The sequence below is a fragment of the Eublepharis macularius genome, chromosome 1 (genome assembly GCF_028583425.1).
Source record: "Eublepharis macularius isolate TG4126 chromosome 1, MPM_Emac_v1.0, whole genome shotgun sequence".
Classification (NCBI taxonomy): domain Eukaryota; kingdom Metazoa; phylum Chordata; class Lepidosauria; order Squamata; family Eublepharidae; genus Eublepharis; species Eublepharis macularius.
Window position 1 is genome coordinate 32107625 of NC_072790.1, and position 16872 is coordinate 32124496.

The 16872-nt window shown below is 55.4% G+C and overlaps 1 protein-coding gene across 1 annotated transcript; it reads left to right on the forward strand.

Annotated features, from left to right (window-relative positions):
- Nucleotides 1-2084: 2084 nt before the first annotated feature.
- GBX2 (gastrulation brain homeobox 2) lies at nucleotides 2085-3730 on the forward strand. The gene is made up of 2 exons (XM_054993577.1): nucleotides 2085-2553; nucleotides 3186-3730. The coding sequence occupies exons 1-2, from the start codon at nucleotides 2085-2087 to the stop codon at nucleotides 3728-3730; spliced, it is 1014 nt and encodes a 337-aa protein (XP_054849552.1).
- Nucleotides 3731-16872: the final 13142 nt, after the last annotated feature.

Below are 16872 nucleotides of genomic sequence, written 5' to 3' on the forward strand. Positions count from 1 at the left end.
CGGTGAAAAGGTTTATTTTCCTTGGTCATTCCGGTCCTCCGCCTCCCTGTCTTTAGGGAAAGAAATTCGTTACCCTTTTCAAAAAAAAAAACCACCCTTCCAAATTAGAAGAATGCAAATCAAGCCCTCTTTTGCTTTTTTATTATTCCCCTTAATAAACCACTTGATCTTTGCTTGGGAATTCCTATTAATGGCCTGGGCTTGCCTCTTGGCCAGGCCCCTCGGCCATTATTTATGGGCTCTAAATTGTTTAAAGTTCCCTTGACGTTCAATTTACAAGTTTGGGTTCCCCCCCCTCCTCTCCCCTTCTGCCTGCCCTGCCTTTTGTCCGGAAGAAAGACATCGTGTTGGAAGGGCTTTGAAAAGCCACACAGGAGAGGCCCTGCCCGTGAAAAGGGAGCAGGCTCGGTCCCTTTTAATGCCGCCGCGCCGCTGAATGACTCTTTGGCATAATTGCCGGAGCCGTTTCAAAGGCCGGGCGCGCAGGCTGACTTCGCTCCGAGCCGCATGCAGTCTATTTGGGGGGCTTTCGGGATCGCTTTCTCTCGTTTTCTTCTTCCCCCCTTTTTTCAAAAAAGTGAATGAAACAGATTTTAAAGGCCACAGAGAGAGAGAGAGAGAGAGAGAGAGAGAGAGAAGGCTGCGGCGCCTTTGCTTCTTGCAAATTGGTGTGTCTGATGGGTCTGGGGGGAAATTTCTTTCTCTCTTTCTTTTTTCAAACACAAGCGCCCCTTTGTGAAACTCGCTCTGGACACGTTGAGGCAAACTTGGAAAGGGAGGACGGGTTTGTCGCCCAGCCCAGCCCCTCCAAGAACAGCCGGCCCAGGCCCCGCCGCCAAGAGCTGCCTGCGAGGGAGCGCCCCGTCCCCTCCGAAGGTGCTGCAAGTCCGGGCTAATTAACAGTCGCCGGAGAGCCGGGCCCTTGGCTGGCGGGCTGGCGCCGAGCCGCTTGGCAGGGAAGGGGGCCCCAGGCCTGCGGGCACAGCTCGGCCCGGAGGAGGCCGGCGAGTGGAGGCGCGGCCAAGCGCACCTGCCGGCCAAGGGCCCTTCGCTCCGCCGGGGGACAAGCGGGGGCTCCCGCCGCCGCTGCCGCGCACAGAGTTGGCTGCCAGGCTGAGCGCCACGGCTCTGCCGCTAGGCCCGGCCCGGCTTGGCCGCAGCGGCCCCGAACCGGGTCGAAGGCCGAGGCGGTCAAAGGCCCGGGCGCCGCGCCGCGCCGCGCTCTTAGACGGGACCCGGGAATTTTCCTGGGAAGGAGGCAGGCGCCGGGCGCCGGCTACCGCCTTTACGGGATCGCGCCCCGCCCGGACCCCGAGCACCCGGCCCGCCCGGAGCAGGGCTAAGGACAAGCCCGGCAGCTGGCCAGGAGCGCGCCCGTGGGGGGGGGGCTGGAGGGAATAGGTGCGCGGGAGCGCGCCGGGCTCTCCCGAGGGCCGGATCGATCCCTCCATAAACATCGACCCGTCTTTATTTTCCAATTAACTCCGCGCGGCAAGAGCTGCCCGTTCCCCGCGCCGCGGCCCCCCCGCCCCGGATCCTTCGCTTGCCTGCGGTGGCCGGCCGCGGAGACCGGCGCCCGCCTGCGCCCTGGACGCGGAGCCGCCCCGGCCGCCCCCTCCCCGGGCGACCCACCTGCGCCTGCCGCCCGTCCTGGCCCAGCGCCTCCCCGTCGCCAGGAGCTCCGGGCCGCCGCTGGGCCGGCGCTGGCGAGAGGCGCGCAGGGAGCCGGGCGGGCGGGGCGCGCAGGGCCGGCGGCGCAGGCTGGACGGGGAGGGCGGGCGGCGAGGAAGCGGCAGGCGGGGCGGGGCGGGGCGGGGCCGGCTCCTTCTCCCGCGCGCCCCCCCCGCGGCCCTCCGCCAATGGCGAGCCGGGACGGCGCACACGTGGGCCGGGGCCGGCTCGGCGGCTGGCAAAAGGTGAACGGGAAAGAGGAGCGCGATTCAAAGGCGAGCGGGCGAGCGCGCCGAGGGAGCCAGGCGGGCAGGCAGGCAGGCAGCGGCAGGCGGGCGAGCGGCCCGATGCCTGCGGGCGGGCGGCGGCCCGGCTGAGGCCAGCCCGCGGCCGCCCCGTCCAGCGCCGGCTCCATGAGGGCCGCCTCGCCGCCCGGGATGATGCCGCGGCCGCTGGGGAGCAGCGCCGCCTTCAGCATCGACGCGCTCATCGGCAGCCCGCCGCCGCCCAGCCCGGGCCACTTCGTCTACGCCGGCTACCCCATGTTCATGCCCTACCGGCCCGTGGTGCTGCCCCCGCCGCCGCCCCCGCCGCCCCCGCCGGCCCTGCCGCCCGCCCCGCCGCCGCCCCACGCCCTGCCCGGCCTGCCCGGCGGCTTCTGCTCCGGCATGGCGCTCACCTCCACGCTCATGGCCACGCTGCCCGGCGCCTTCGCCGCCCAGCACCAGGAGGCCGCCCGCAAGTTCGCCCCGCCGGCGCTGCCCGGCAACTTCGACAAGGCCGACGGCGCCCAGGCCGAGGCGGAGGACGGCAAGGCGTTCCTGGCCAAGGACGGCTCGCTGCTGGCCTTCGCGGCCGCCGAGGCGGTGCAGGCCTCGCTGGGTGAGTGAGAGCGAGCAGCGGGAGGGCCCGGCGGGAGGAGAGGGCGGGAGGCGGGCAGGGGAGCCAGCCGGGGGACGGGGCGGCTGGGAGCGGGAGCCTGGCCCGGCCGGCTCGCAGGGCTCGGGCCGCCCACCAGGGCCCGGGCGCACGCAGTCCCCGAAGCTTCCCGGTGCCTCCCGGCCCTTTAGGCGGCCCGGATTCCCCGGCAGGCCCGGCTCCGTGGCGCGCTCCTTCCCCTGGCCCGTCCAGGGAAGGAGCGCCTCCCGAGGCCACGGCTGTGCCGAGAGCCGGAGAGGCCGGCCGAATCTCCGCGGCGATGCTTGGCGCTCCCTTCCGGGCTGGGCGCCGTGGCGACGGCCGGAGACCTTCCCGGGCTCGCTCGAGTTCCCAGCCCTGGGAGCTGCTTCTCCCTTCCAAGCATTTGCGGGCTTTCGGGGAGCAGCAGCCGGGAGGCCTGGGAGGAAAGCCGGCCCGGCCGCGCAAGCCTGACGCCTGCTCCCCCCCACCCCCAATTTTGCGCGAAGGGCCCAATTTTGCGCCCGGCGCTCCCATCGCCTTTCCCGGAGGAGCGCGGGCGGCTGGGCTCGGCTGGGCCCGGCCAGTAACGTGCGCTGCCTTGTTGCTTCCCGCAGGGGCCGTCCGAGCAGCGGCGGGGAAGGAGGAGGCCAAAGGCGGCGGCGGCGGCGAGGAGGAGGAGGCCAAGGGCGCTAAGGACGAGAGCTTCTCCATGGACAGCGACCTGGACTACAGCTCGGACGACAATCTGCCCGGGCCGGCGGCCCACAAGGAGGGCGAGGGCGGCGGCGGCGCGGAGGAGGGCGGCCCCAGCGCGGCGGCGGGGCCCGGCGGCACCACCTCGACGGGCAAGAACCGGCGGCGGCGCACGGCCTTCACCAGCGAGCAGCTGCTGGAGCTGGAGAAGGAGTTCCACTGCAAGAAGTACCTCTCGCTGACCGAGCGCTCGCAGATCGCGCACGCCCTCAAGCTGAGCGAGGTGCAGGTCAAGATCTGGTTCCAGAACCGGCGCGCCAAGTGGAAACGGGTCAAGGCCGGCAACGCCAACTCCAAGACCGGCGAGCCTTCGCGGAACCCCAAGATCGTCGTCCCCATCCCGGTCCACGTCAGCAGGTTCGCCATCCGCAGCCAACACCAGCAGCTGGAGCAGGCCCGGCCCTGAGGAAGCGCCCCAGCCTGGCCCGGACTCTGGACCTATTGATTAGACTGGGGTGGAAAGCGGCGGGACTCGGACGGTGGCGGGACCAAACGAATCGCAACGAAATCACATTCCAGGAGGACTCCCCGGCCAGGCTGCGTGCTCCGCTCCAGCCGCGCCTTTTGTTCCTTTGGGTTGCCTTTTCTTGTCCTCCGGAGGGAGAAAGAGGGGAAGGGGAAGGAGCCGCGATCCGCTGGGCTGCCGCGCCTGCTCCTCCTTCTTCGCAGGGGCCACGCGAGGGCTTCAGGCGCCCCCACGCCCCCTTCCGCCTTCTTTGTTTTCGTTTCTTGTTGGTTTTGTTCGGACATTTTCGGCCTGGCTTCTGCGGTGGCCTCTTCCAAGCCACCCTTTCCCCAAACGAAAGCGCACGACCCTTCCCTTCCCCTCTTGTGTTGCATTAATTTATTTCGAATGTAGTTTATTTTTTTCCTTAAGTTATGGAAATGAAACGAAACACGGTTTTATGTTGTGAATAAAGAGCCGAAAACGAAAGCGAGCCGACCCAGTGCCGGGCGTGCGCCGGGGGGCGGTAGCTGGGCTGGGGCCAGGAAACGGGGCCCAGCCCTGGGCACCAGCGGAGCAAAGAGGCTTGGCCCGGAGGGGATGGGGCGTCTCTGCGGAGCCCGAAGCCCAGGATCGTTTGGCAGGGGTGCCGGTGTGCACCGGTGTGTTGGAGTGGAGGGTCCCGGATTCCACCTGGCCACTGCTGTGGGGAACCCGGCCAAGGGACTCGCGTGCCGGGTTCAGGCGTCGAGGCACAGAGGCCGGCGCAGCTCTTGGTATGTGCGCTTTCCCCCGTCGGAGTTCGCCAAAGCCCAGCTCAGTTTTGCTTAGGCCTCTTCTTGAGGCAGCCGCAGCCTTGCTGGAGGAAGTGGGTCGGAGAGCGCATTTGGGGCAGATCCACACGTGCTGCTGGCTCGGGTGCTAAGCGCGGCACAAACAGGCCTTTTTGCAGGGACGCGGCTCCCAGCCCCGCGGCGCCTCTCTGGCCACTTTTAAGGCCACCAAGAGTTGGCCAAGCCCGCTGATTTGGAGGCCAGCAGTGAGTTCTAGCAGGGAGAGGTCAGGCCCGGGTCGTCCGAAAGGCCCTCCGAGGCAAGCGCGACAAAAGGCAGCTGTCAGACAAGGGAGGGGAATTAAAACAGTAGCGTCAAAGGCGCAGTGAAAGCAGCTGAACTGGGAAGTGGGGCCCGACTCCGCTGGAGAAGCACGGCAGAAAGGCCTCTGAGTGGCTCAATCTGGGCTGATTCAGCACAAGTTGGATAATGCACTTTCAATGCACTTTATCAATCCTTTGAGGTGGATTTTTTGTTCCACACAGGAAAAAATCAGTTCCAAATTATCTATAAAGAGGATTGGAAGTGCATTATCCAACCTGTGCGGAATCAGCCCTGGTCTGCAAAGGCAGCAGGCGAAAGCGCTTTTCCCCTCCACCCCTTTACAGAAATTAAAATAAACTCTGGCCAGCAGAAGCTTTTAAAAATTCGCATGTTGGGGCTTTTACACGAAAGATGTTGGCTGCCCCTCAAACTTCCACGCCTGGCTGTGAGCGGCGGGCTAAAGAATCCGCCTTCAAAAGCTGGGGAGGTGGTGGGGGGGTGCGGAATCCAAGGGGGACCGTGGACCGTGGAGGGTTTGAAGTTGGTAGTCCGAAAATCAAAACCCGAAACCAGAATTCTGGCCGTGCCTTTTATTGGGCCCGGCCAAAGGACTGGCAAGCGGGCGCCTGCCTTGGGACTCTCCGAGAGAGCTAGAAAAGTCCCGTGGACGCTCTTCTGTGTCGTGGGGACGGGCCCGATAACAGGCACTGCACCGGTTCTGTTCTTGGGAAGGGTCGGGCCGGTCTGGGGGCCAGGACCGGGCAGCTGATCCCGTCCTGGGGAGGCTTGAGTGGTTGGTGAGCGCTAATTCTGGGACTCCGGAGGGGCCAGACTGCGTGCCCACACCCCTCTCCGGGCGCTTCTTCTCCGGCTCCGCGGCCAAAGGCGACTTGGGGAGCGGAGGGAAGAGCGCCTGGAAGGGGGGAGACAAAGAGCGCGGAGTGGGGGTCGCCAGCCGCCCCGGGGAGCCTCGGCCTTGCGGGGGCTCCTCTCAGAGGTCGCCCCCGAAGGCTCCGTCTCGTCTCGGAAGCGGCCAAGCAGCAACTGGGGCGGGCCTTGCGGGGGCCGTCCAAACGCACGGGCCGACCATCGGAGGGGCTGGCGAAGAAGAGCCCTTGCGAAAGAGCCGGGCCGGGGAAAGGGGCGGCTGGTCCTCCTCTTCCCCGGCAAAATGGCGAGGAAGGAGCGGAGTGGCAGGGCGCAGAGGAGGAGAGCCAGCCTGGGGGCTCCAGGGCGCCTTGGGGGCTCATCCCCCGCCCCAGACAATAATGGGAAGGGGCTGGGGGGGGGCGCCGCGTCCAGGCAGGGTCAGGCGGGGACCGGGAGGGGCCCGGCCGAGGCAGAGCCGGGAAGATAAACACGCGGGGGGGGGGGGGGAGGCTGATGGCTGTCATCAGCGCGGCGCGGCTTTCATTTGGCTGCCTAATGAGTCACATCGCAGGCAGGGAGAAAAATTGTCAATCGCCCCGGCGCTAATGAATTTTTTTTGCAAATTGTAATCAAGCCCGGCCGTCGCGGCTGGCTGATTAATGAGCCCCGAGAGGCCCGGCCGGCACCTCCGCGCCTGATTCCAGCCCAGCCGCCCCGCACTAAATTAACAGCAACTTGTCTGCGCTTCAAATTAACTCCCCGTGATTAATTCTGATGGGGGGGCCTGAAGAATCGCGCCCGCTAATCGAGCCTGGCCGCCGAGGCGCCGCGAAATTAATGCGCTCCCCTCGCCCCCGCCCCCGGGGCTGCGGCTGCAGGCCAGGCCGGCCTTGGCTGGCCCTCGCCGCTGCCAGCTGCCCTCGCCCGCCGGCTAAGGCGGGCAAGTTGGGCACGGAGAGAGCCGGCCTTCCTCCCGGGGCGCGCCGCCCGCCTTTGGAGAGGCCTCCCGAGCGAGGAGGGCTGCGCGCTGGCCGTTCTTCTGCGGCGCTCCTCGGAGAGCAGCTTGGGAAGGGGCTTCGCTGGTCTCCCGCTTTGGAGGGGGGAGGATTTCTGGTTCCCCCAGGCAGGTTGCCGGAGGGGGCGCGCCAGGCTTTAGCGGGTCTCTCCTCGGCTCGGGCCCCGAGCGAAGGGGCCTCGATGGCCCTGTCAGAAAGGGCAAGGGACTTCCCCTGCCGATGGGGAGGAGGGCGTGGAAAGAGAACCCGGGGGGGGGGGCGTTCTTTGCAACACCCCCTTCTGGCGGAGGTATTTTAAGGGCTCTGCGGTCTGCAGCCCGACTGGTATCTGACCGAGGGAGCTGTGACTCTCGAAAGCTTACACTCTGGGGAAACCGTGCTGGTGCCACTGGAGTCCAGCGCACATCAGCCTAAAACGAAACGAATTCTGTCCCTTAAGGAGCCAGCGGTGGGGCCGCACCTCTTATCCTCTTCCCCCGAGACAAAAAATATTCCAGATCGCCCCCCCGCCCGCGCCCAGTGACTGATTCCTTGTCCTGTCCCTTCCATCCCCGGGGGGCATCGGGGTAGCCTCCCCTCCCCCCGGTCCGCTCTCTCTTCCACCTCGTTTCTGTTTGTATTGACTTAATTGGTTTAATTATTTCAGCGGTGATTGGCAAGCCTCCCCCCTGGTATCTTTTTAACCCCCCTCGAGCCCGGGCGAGGGGGGGGGGTCTTTGGTCAGAAAAAAGAAGACAAGGCAAGGCAAATTGCTTTGGCAAGTGCGCCAATGCTCCGGCAGCTCCTAAACTTCGCTGGCGCAAGGAGCGCGCAGAGCCGCGGGCGGCACAGAACGCTGCGCCCGGGCTTGGCTGGCGATCCTCGGGGGCAGCGCAAGGGAGAAGAAGGGGCTCCTATCGTGCTAGGCCAGGGCGCAGAGGAGGGGGTAGCGCAAAGGCAACTGCGGGTGCAGGAGGAGGCCGCCGGGATGAACGAACCAGAACCGGCACCGGCACAAGGGATTGCCTGTTTCAGACCGGGCGGGCAGGACACAAGCCAGGCAGGAGGCAACAGGTGCGCCCAGCCCAAGCGAAATCCAGGTAGCTGCTGGGGGGGGGCTTTTATCCCTCCCTCCCTGGGTTAGATTTCCCAACAACAAAAACGAGATTAAGTGCAAGGGGGGTTGCCAACCTCCAGGTGGTATCTGGCGGTCTCCCTCGGAATTGCAACTCCTCTCCAGACTACAGAGATCAGTTCCTCCGGAGAAAGTGGCTATCCTGGAGGGCAAACTCTACAGAGACCCTACTGATGCCCCTGCTTTCCCCAATCCCCCCGCCCCCAAGTTGCACCTCCACATCTCCAGGAATTTCCCAACCTGGAGTTGGCAGCCCTAAGTACAAGGGAAGATTAGTTTTTTTTCCGCGGGTCTCCTTTCCTGGGGCCAGATTTGAGTCCCCTCATTTCGGCTGCCCCCACACCGGCGCCCTCCTTCTACAGCGCCCCCTTTCCTGTTCGCCTGACTGAAGTGAAACAACTGTTCATATCTCAGGAAAAGCGAATGGACTCAAGACCCCTAAGGGGGGGGATAGGGGAGAAAAGGGTGCCTTTGAAGGGGCTGGGGGGGCACAATAGTGTCTGGGTTTGGCTGCCAGGCCAGCCCCAGGGTGTGGTTCATTGAAGGCTCTCCAGAAATAAAATAGATTTTTTAAAAAAAGAAATGTCTGTCATTTGTGAGATTGCAAACAATGGGATGGGGTCGGTGTCTGCAGGGGCGGGGGGATCCTGGTCCATGCCTAATAAAATCAGGATTGGCGTTTTTTAAGAGCGGCAGCGTAACAGCATTTTCTCCCATGGATCGCACAGCCAGTTGAGGGAAACTTTCTAACCAGGATCACGAAAAGAAAGCACAGGTAGGGCAGGGCAGGTGATCTTAAAGGGAACAGTTTTTCTTGGACAACGTTTGCACAGGACTTTCCCCTCCGTGTGGCGCTAGAAAAAATATCCGGCTTTTTGGTTTTTAATTTTTTTAAAAAAATTATCCAGTAAAAGGAAAGTTGAGTACAATGCTTCACAAGAGAGAACCCAATAATAATAATAATAATAATAATAATAATAATAATAATAATAATAATAATAATAATAATAATAATAATAATAAACATTCGATTTATACATGCCCTTCAGGACAACTTAAGGACCACTCAGAGCTGTTTACAAAGTGTGTTGTTATTATCCACATGACAATCACCCTGTGAGTTGGGTGGGGCTGAGAGAGTTATGAGAGAGCTGTAACTGACCCAAGGTCACCCAGCTGGCTTCAAGTGGACCAGTGGGGAATCAAACTGGCTCTCCAGATTAGAGTCCTGCCGCTCTTAGCCACTACACCAAACTTAAAAATGCTTTACATCTGGTTGCTGTAATTCCGTTTTCCTGAAAGTGTTTCTCAAGGTCATCCCACAGGTATCTGAGACTAGACGGGGAGTGGAGGTTTAAAATCCCAAAGCCAGGAATCTTCTGGTAAGGAATCGCTCTGCCCTGGTTGCGTCTGCAGTCTGAAAAGATCCTTGTTTCTCTTTCCTCCCTAGACTGTATGCTCCAAGGAGGCAGGAACTAGTCTTATTTTATGAAATATATACACTGCTGGAACAGGACTTCTCCCATTGTGTTTAAGACTGCCCTGCCAGGCGTGGAGAACTATTGCACTGGAAACCAACTTCCATATATAAACAAGCTAAAAAAAATTTTTAAGAAACATTTTTCATTGCTGTGGGTAAAAAAAAAGAGATACATTTAACAAAGATTTCAATTCTCCTACTGCCTAGGATGAGTGTTCCTAATAACACTTCCCTGGAAGCAAGACCTATGAATAAACCGGGACCTCCGTTTCTAGCACCGCCGGGGGTTAAACACCAGGGTCCCTGAGCAGGAAGCTTTAGCTGTGAACTCGAGGTCTGTTTTGTTTTTTTCAAATGGAAAGGGAGGCGTCGCTTTTCCTTCTCCCCCATATTAAGTCTTTAAAAATAAAGCAAATGTTACAATAATAAACTGATTTAAGAAAAAACCACATATATACTATTGCATCAGGAGAGGGAGAAAATAACTCCTCGCCCCCGGGGGCAAATCCGCCCTCTCTCTCTCTGCCATACAGCAGTGTTGTGAATTGCCAGAATCTCAGCCCCCCGTCCCCCGGAGGCAGCTGGAGGCACTCGGGGCCATTCGCAGCGCCCATCAAGCCGCGTGTTACAAAACTCTCCGATTTCGCCCGCAGCCAGCCCTTGGAGAGCCTAGAAGGGTGTCCCGGCGCACCGCAGCTTTGGGCGCTCGCGTTGTTTTGCGCCTCCAGCCTCGGCCTCCCTTCCACCGAGGGGAGGCGGAAGGCCCAGACAAAACTCCCCCCTCTCCCCGGGCAGGCCCCGGTTCGCTGGCTCTTCCTAGCCCCCCTTGGCTCCCCGCAAGAAGCAAACGGGCGCGCTCGGCAAAGCGCCTTTTTGTTCCACGGGAAACGCTGCGGCGCGCCTTGGCGCGGCAGCCCGGCTGGCGAAGGGAGGCCGCCTGCTCCGCGGCTGCTCTCCCCCCCGCGGCGCGCCGGCCACGGAGAAGGGCCGCCCGTTCCCCGGCAGCCACTTCATCGCTCTCGAGCCTTTGTCCTCGCTCCAGCCCCCGGCTTTGTGGTCGCTTTCAAAAGCCCCTTCCCCGCTCGTTTGGGGTCTCTGTGCCGCCCTGAATGACAATGGATAAAACAGGATTACACCGACGGGATCCGATTAAAGCCTGCCAAGTGAGCGGCGCTGACCTGCCCACAGTTTGCTCGGCTAACTCGCCGCAAACTTTTTCTCCCCCCGGCCATTGACATGCAGAGAGGCAGGGAAGGAGGCAGCAAAGGGGGCGGCGGCGGCTGACGGAGAGCCAGCGAGGCTCCTTTCTCTTCCTCGGGTCTCTTTTTGTTTGCAGGGTTTTCTTTCTTCCCAAAAGAACCCCTCGGGCTCCTTGTCAGCATCGGGCATCTCCTCTTGTGGGGTGGGGAGAAAGAGAGAAAGCAGCAAATGTGGCTTGCTGATCGGAACACTCCCTCCCTTGCCCGCTGCTTCCAAGGGCGAGGGACAGTGTGGTGTAGTGGTGAGAGTGCCAGGCGAGGCTCTGGGAAGGCGCAGTTTCGAATCCCTGCTTTGCCATGGAAACTTGCTGGGTGACTTTGGACCAGTCACACACTCCCAGCTTAACCCACCTCACCGGGTTGTTGTGAGGATAAAACAGAGGAGAGGAGAATTGATAGAAGCTGCTTTGGGGGCACACTGGGGAGGAAGGGGGGGGTATAAATGAAGCAAGTATGCATTCGTGTGTTCAAATCAGACATGTGCATCAAGAAACCGCAGTTGTGGAGAGTATCCTGTTATTGCAGGATTACACTCCCCCAGTCTGTGTCTGTTCCAGTCTTGGGGCAGGTGGCCCAAATTCACACGAAATGTAACATGTGGATAAGGGGAAGGACCAGGCAGTGGTCCTGAGGTGAGTCTTGTAGCTCTAGGAGTTGCACAACACACAACAGGTCAACATCACACATGGGAATTTCCCTGTCACAGTCTGTTCTGCCTTTTGGGGGAAACTCTTAAAGGGACACATCAGCATCCCCGCTGAACACCCAAGGCCCTTTGTCTCCAGAACAAAATTTTATTCTCCAGCGCCACTCAGAGTGGAATCCTCTTGGCTCCTTTTTCTGGAAGCCCAAAGGCCAAGGCCAAGCAGCCCAGCGCCACTTGGATTGGGAATCGGATCTTGCTACTGAAGACCTCTGCACCACATCCAGGAAGGAAGAGGAGGTTTTACATTCTACCAACAACGGTGCTTGCCAGCATCCGAGAGAGTGTCTGTGGTTGTTTCACAGCCATGCACAGACAGACCATTTGCAAAGGAAGATTAAATAAAACCATAAAACACTTTTGTTTGGCACACTCTCGCTGATGCATAAATCGAATGCCGTTACAAGTCTGAATTGCAAACACATGAGTGACTGCAGGTGGAGATGAGTAGAACGTGGTTTCATTAAGAAGCACGTCACATCTGAGATCTCATAATCATGTCTCAATATACTACTTCAAAAGGGTGGCTCAAAAGTTTAAGTCTGCCCAACTGAGAAAACATTCGAGGTGATATTTGCTCGCAATGCAAGAAGGGCGGACACTGGCTTTCAAGGCATCCTCTCATCAAATGCAAACTGCAGAGATGGAGCTCAAGCCAAGCATTTCCTTCTCCCTCTTGCTTCAAGACCCTGCCAGGAACACCTTAACTGTTGAGTGTCACGACAGTGGTGCAACTCAAATGCATTTAGTTAAAATGGAAAAGAGATACAACATGAACAGGATCAGATGCTCGGATGTCCCCTAAATTCCCTGAGCCTCCAGGGGCGGAAAAGTCTTTACAAGTCTTACTTGTGGTTCCTGTGGAGATGCTGCTGGTGGCAAATTTCCTCAAAGGTGGAAGGCAAATTTCCAGAAAGGTGGATGCTCGATTCACAGTTGGGCTATCGTGTGCAAAGCCTTTACTCGTCTTTGTACCCCTCTCTACCTATGCCCTACCAAGACAACTTTACTCAACTAAACAGGGCTGTAAGCAGGTGCCATCCTGCACATGGGCAAAATCAACAGCTGCCCATACTTGCACGCTCTCTGGGGTGGCCCCCAGCTTGTGGAATGACCCACCTGAAGAGGTCTGGAAAGTTCCCACTCTCCTGGCTTTCCATAACATTTGCAAAACTGAATTATTTAGGAGTGTTTTTTCACTCCAATAATAGGGCTGTGCTGTAAGAAATGGGTCAGGAATATATATTGGTAAAGGGATAGGGACTCTTGACTATACTACCAAGTGCTGTCTTTTGCTGTAATTATGCTCCATCTGGATAGTTTCTCCATATTGTTAATGTCATGTCAATTTACTAATGTTTTGTCTCAACACTGATATGGCTCCCTATCAGATTTCTGCTTGCTTTCAAATTTCTACTGTAGTATTTATTGAATGTATTGTTTATTGAATGATCCAGCCATTGATCATATTGGCTTACCCTGTGTAATCCGCCTTAAGTCTCAGTAAGAAAGGTGGTCTATAAATAACACAAACAAACAAACAAACAAATGCCATGTTCTTGGCAGGAGATTTTATTTATTTTATGTCATTTATAGTCTGCCTTTCTCACTGAGACTCAAGGTGGATTTCATAGTGTGAGATAAGTACAGTCAATATCAAGGACATTTTCATAAACAATGCCATAGGGTAAATAAGTGCAAGCGTACACAGACATAGCATTAGTAAAAATCCAATTCAAAATTGAAGAAATGCTGAAACAGAGTATACGCAATTTTAGGACGCAATTCTAGGACTATATAAGTTGTATATCAGCAATATAGTGGAGTCCCTTATTGGACCGCAATTTGTTCCCCCCATATTGGGCCAGCAAAAAATTTCCATCTTGTTATATGCTGATGACATGGTCCTAGTTTCTTTAACTAAAATTGGCCTAAGGAGACTTACGAACCAATTAGGGTGTTATTGTAAAGAGGAAACCCTCGCCATCAATTATGAGAAGACCAAGGTAGTGTCCTTCAGGAAAAGGGCCAAAATCTCCTCTTGAAGTATCCTGGGAAATTCTATCAAACAATGTAGCTCTTTCAATTACTTAGGTGTCACCTTTAAAGAGACTTTAAGCTGGTCTGCCCATGTGGCTAGGATAAAATCTTCAGCTTTAAGATTGGTTGGGTCAATTCTGAGCTTCTATTTCTCCATGTGGGGTTGGGTTATAGACCCTGCTCTGAACCTGTATATAAGTAAGGTTATTCCACACCTCTTGTATGGGGTTGAAGCGTGGGGGTGGAATGAAACAACTCTGGTCAGTCTTGATTGTATCCAGAACCATTTTTAAGGTGCATTTTAGCCCTCCCTAAGGGCTCGCCGGCCGCCCTGATGAGAGTGGAAAATGGAATTCCCTCTATCAGGGCACGAGCCCATTTAATGATCATAAAATACTAGATAAGAAACAAAAACACCAGAGTTAACACCCTTAGCCAACAACCCATAAATGCGTTACTATCTAAAGATCCTCAACGCCTTGTGTCGCTTGACGGTATATGTTCGAGATATTCTACCCCGGATGACTTTTTGGGCTTGGCAACTGATAATTTTGAAATCAGGAACTGGATATATGATTTTGATGCAGACAGATCATACATCAATTTTAAATTCAAAGGCAGCACCATGTGACCAATCATTTAAACACGATCACTCTAGAGCTGCTTATTTAGTTAGTATCTCGAAACACACACTCAGAGTATCATTTACCTCCTTACCTTTGCAAACAATGCCCAAGGCAGTTTTGGATGGCCGCTTCAACCATATTCCGCTTGCTCAGCGTGTTTGCATATGCAGCTCTAAAGAAACAGAGGATCTACCCCACTATATCTTCACCTGTCCATTATATTATATCCCTAGAGTCAAATAATAACATTCGATTTATATACCGTCCTTCAGTACAACTTAATGCCCACTCAAAGTGGTTTACAAAGTATGCCATTATTATCCCCACAACAAAACACCCTGTGAGGTGGGTGGGGCTGAGAGAGCTCCAGAGAGCTGTGACTAGCCCAAGGTCACCCAGCTGGCTTCAAGTGGAGGATTGGGGAATCAAACCCGGCTCTCCAGATGCTCTTAACCACTACACCAAACTGGCTGTATTCCTGGCAGCAATTTTAGATAGCTTAAAGCAATACTCAGAGGTTGAGAAAATTCCCACATTGTTATCTGATGCAGATGCAGAAGTGTCTTATAAAGTCTCTCTATTTGCAGTTGCAGCAAGAAAGATAAGAGCATCTGTGGTAACTAGAGGGGAATCTGGATAAATATTTCTGTATCTTATGGTCCTAGGGTATTACTTGTTGTACTTGTATTTTGTAGTCCTTGGAGTTTATGGAGTTTATATCGACTGTATATTTTATTTGTTAATTGTAAATTTGCTACGGCCAATGGCTAATTGCAATAAACTTACTATCCAATATAGTCTGGTTGGCAGATGGTAGCTCTCGGCAATACTCTGGGGGACTTTCCTCTTTCCCCGGGAGTGGTTTCAACAAGTATCTGCAGCATAGATGTCAAGAAAGAGGAGCCCACACCAAAGAGGAACTCCCAACTCAATAATGACATCACAATGATTCAAATAATAATTGAGACTTCAGCCCAGAGGAAGGACAGCAGAACCTACTCCTTTTTTTCTGCCTCGTCCTGGAAATCCTTTGCAGCCTTGTAGTAGCCCTGGCTGAACTGACCACTCCCATCGAGAAAGAACTGCTCTTTTCCAGCTCAGCTTTTCCATTTCCAGGATGGTCACCCCTTGACTCTTTCTGCCACTCGAGGTCAGGGCAGTCAGAGCTCACATGAGGCAGCACAGCAGTGTCGTCACTCCGTCGCAGCCGTAAGAGCTAATATTTTAGCTTAATCAGTTACACAGCGTTGTCAGGACGTCTCAAAGCAGAGAAGGCGAATTGGATGCTCCTTTTAATTGGTCCTCTGAATATCCACTGCTGTGTAAACTGCTGGCATGTTGATTGGTGTCTAATCCATGCCCTCTGCAACTTGACAACTCCCCAAGTTAAAAGAGACAATCTTCCCCCCAGGCTCTTCCCTGCACATGCCTGAAGAGTGTGCAATGCAGAGAGAGGCATGAAAAGTGGTCAATGGTTCTATTTCTCTACTTACTTCAATCGCAGTCTACCTTTAGTGCAGAGAATGAAGTGTTTATGAAGTGCTCTCATATTCCAAATTTACCAGATTGTCTTCCCTCTGCCTCCCCTGGGAAAACAAACTAGATATCCCTGATGTAGCTGTGGGGGGGGGGGGGACACTCCATGACTGTAAACATATCACACTTTTCTTTTTTTCTCTTTGACAAAAAAAATTGGACTTACTAAAATAATTTGCCATGTCCATGTTCTTCTTCCAGAATACTGTGGGCCAATGGAACAAATCGTTTACATGTTTCTCTGTGATGAATAGTTTTACGTTTAATATTTAACCAGCTTCCTCATCATTCTGCCACAAGCACATCAGTAGAAAAGCAGACGTATCAAAAGTTTTTATTTGTTTCTCCATTTGTTTTCTGAGAGTTGTCCCACATAGACTTTAAAAAAAAAAGATTTGCTCAATCTGTCCAGTCCCCAAATTCTCTTTGTTCTATGGTTGATTTTGTTAGAGCGAGTGTTAAACTACGCTGCGGAATTAAACGCCGAGCTGGTCAGAGAGGCAAAAGCTTTATTTGAGGAAGTTACATACTTGAGGGAAAGGGGGAGAGATAGATCCTAGCTATCTGACTACATCTTGCAGAGACGGAGAAGAAGTGTGGCAGGAGAGAGAAGAAGCAGGATATTGCCCTGTTTAGCCCAATAGGAGACAAGACAAGGAAATGACCCCCAGGAAACAAGAGAGGTGCTGCTCTCACTGTCCTAACTAAGTGATCCTTGCTGCCCCCTGCATGGTAGGCTCTTCTTACTTCTTGCTGCTGCAGTACACCAGACATTGTTATTTCTAACAGATTTGATATACTTATCCAGTTCATAAACAGGCAGTTCCAGTCCAATGTGCATAAGTTATGTTCCCTTTTCTCACACTGCCACCTGGCTCTGAAGAATCTCTTTCTCCCGATGCTATTCCACCATTTGCAGCAGCAATTCCTCCTCTTCAGCAAGCCGGGAGAGTCATGATCCAAGAAGCCTGAGCCTTCCCTGCACACCCTCTTCCCCACACAGCAACATCTTCAGCCTGGTTTAAATGTCAGGCAAAAAGCTTTCCTGTGCAACAGGCCCTCTGGGTCTCCTTTAAACAAGGTCCCATCCTTTTGCAAAATAAATCCATCTCTTTAGCTTGCTCCTTAGAGATCTCTTTCCCTTGCCAATGTTGTCATGGCACGTTCAGTCCTTGCAACTAACTGCGCTATTTTGCTAAATTATTATTTTTATTTATGTTATTTATAGTCCACCTTTCTTGCTGAGGCTCAAGATGGATTAAACAGCATAAGTCGATACAATTCATAACAGGGACATTCAATAAACAATGCAACAGGGTATACAGATGTAAATTTGCAGAGATCTGAAAACAAGCAAAAATC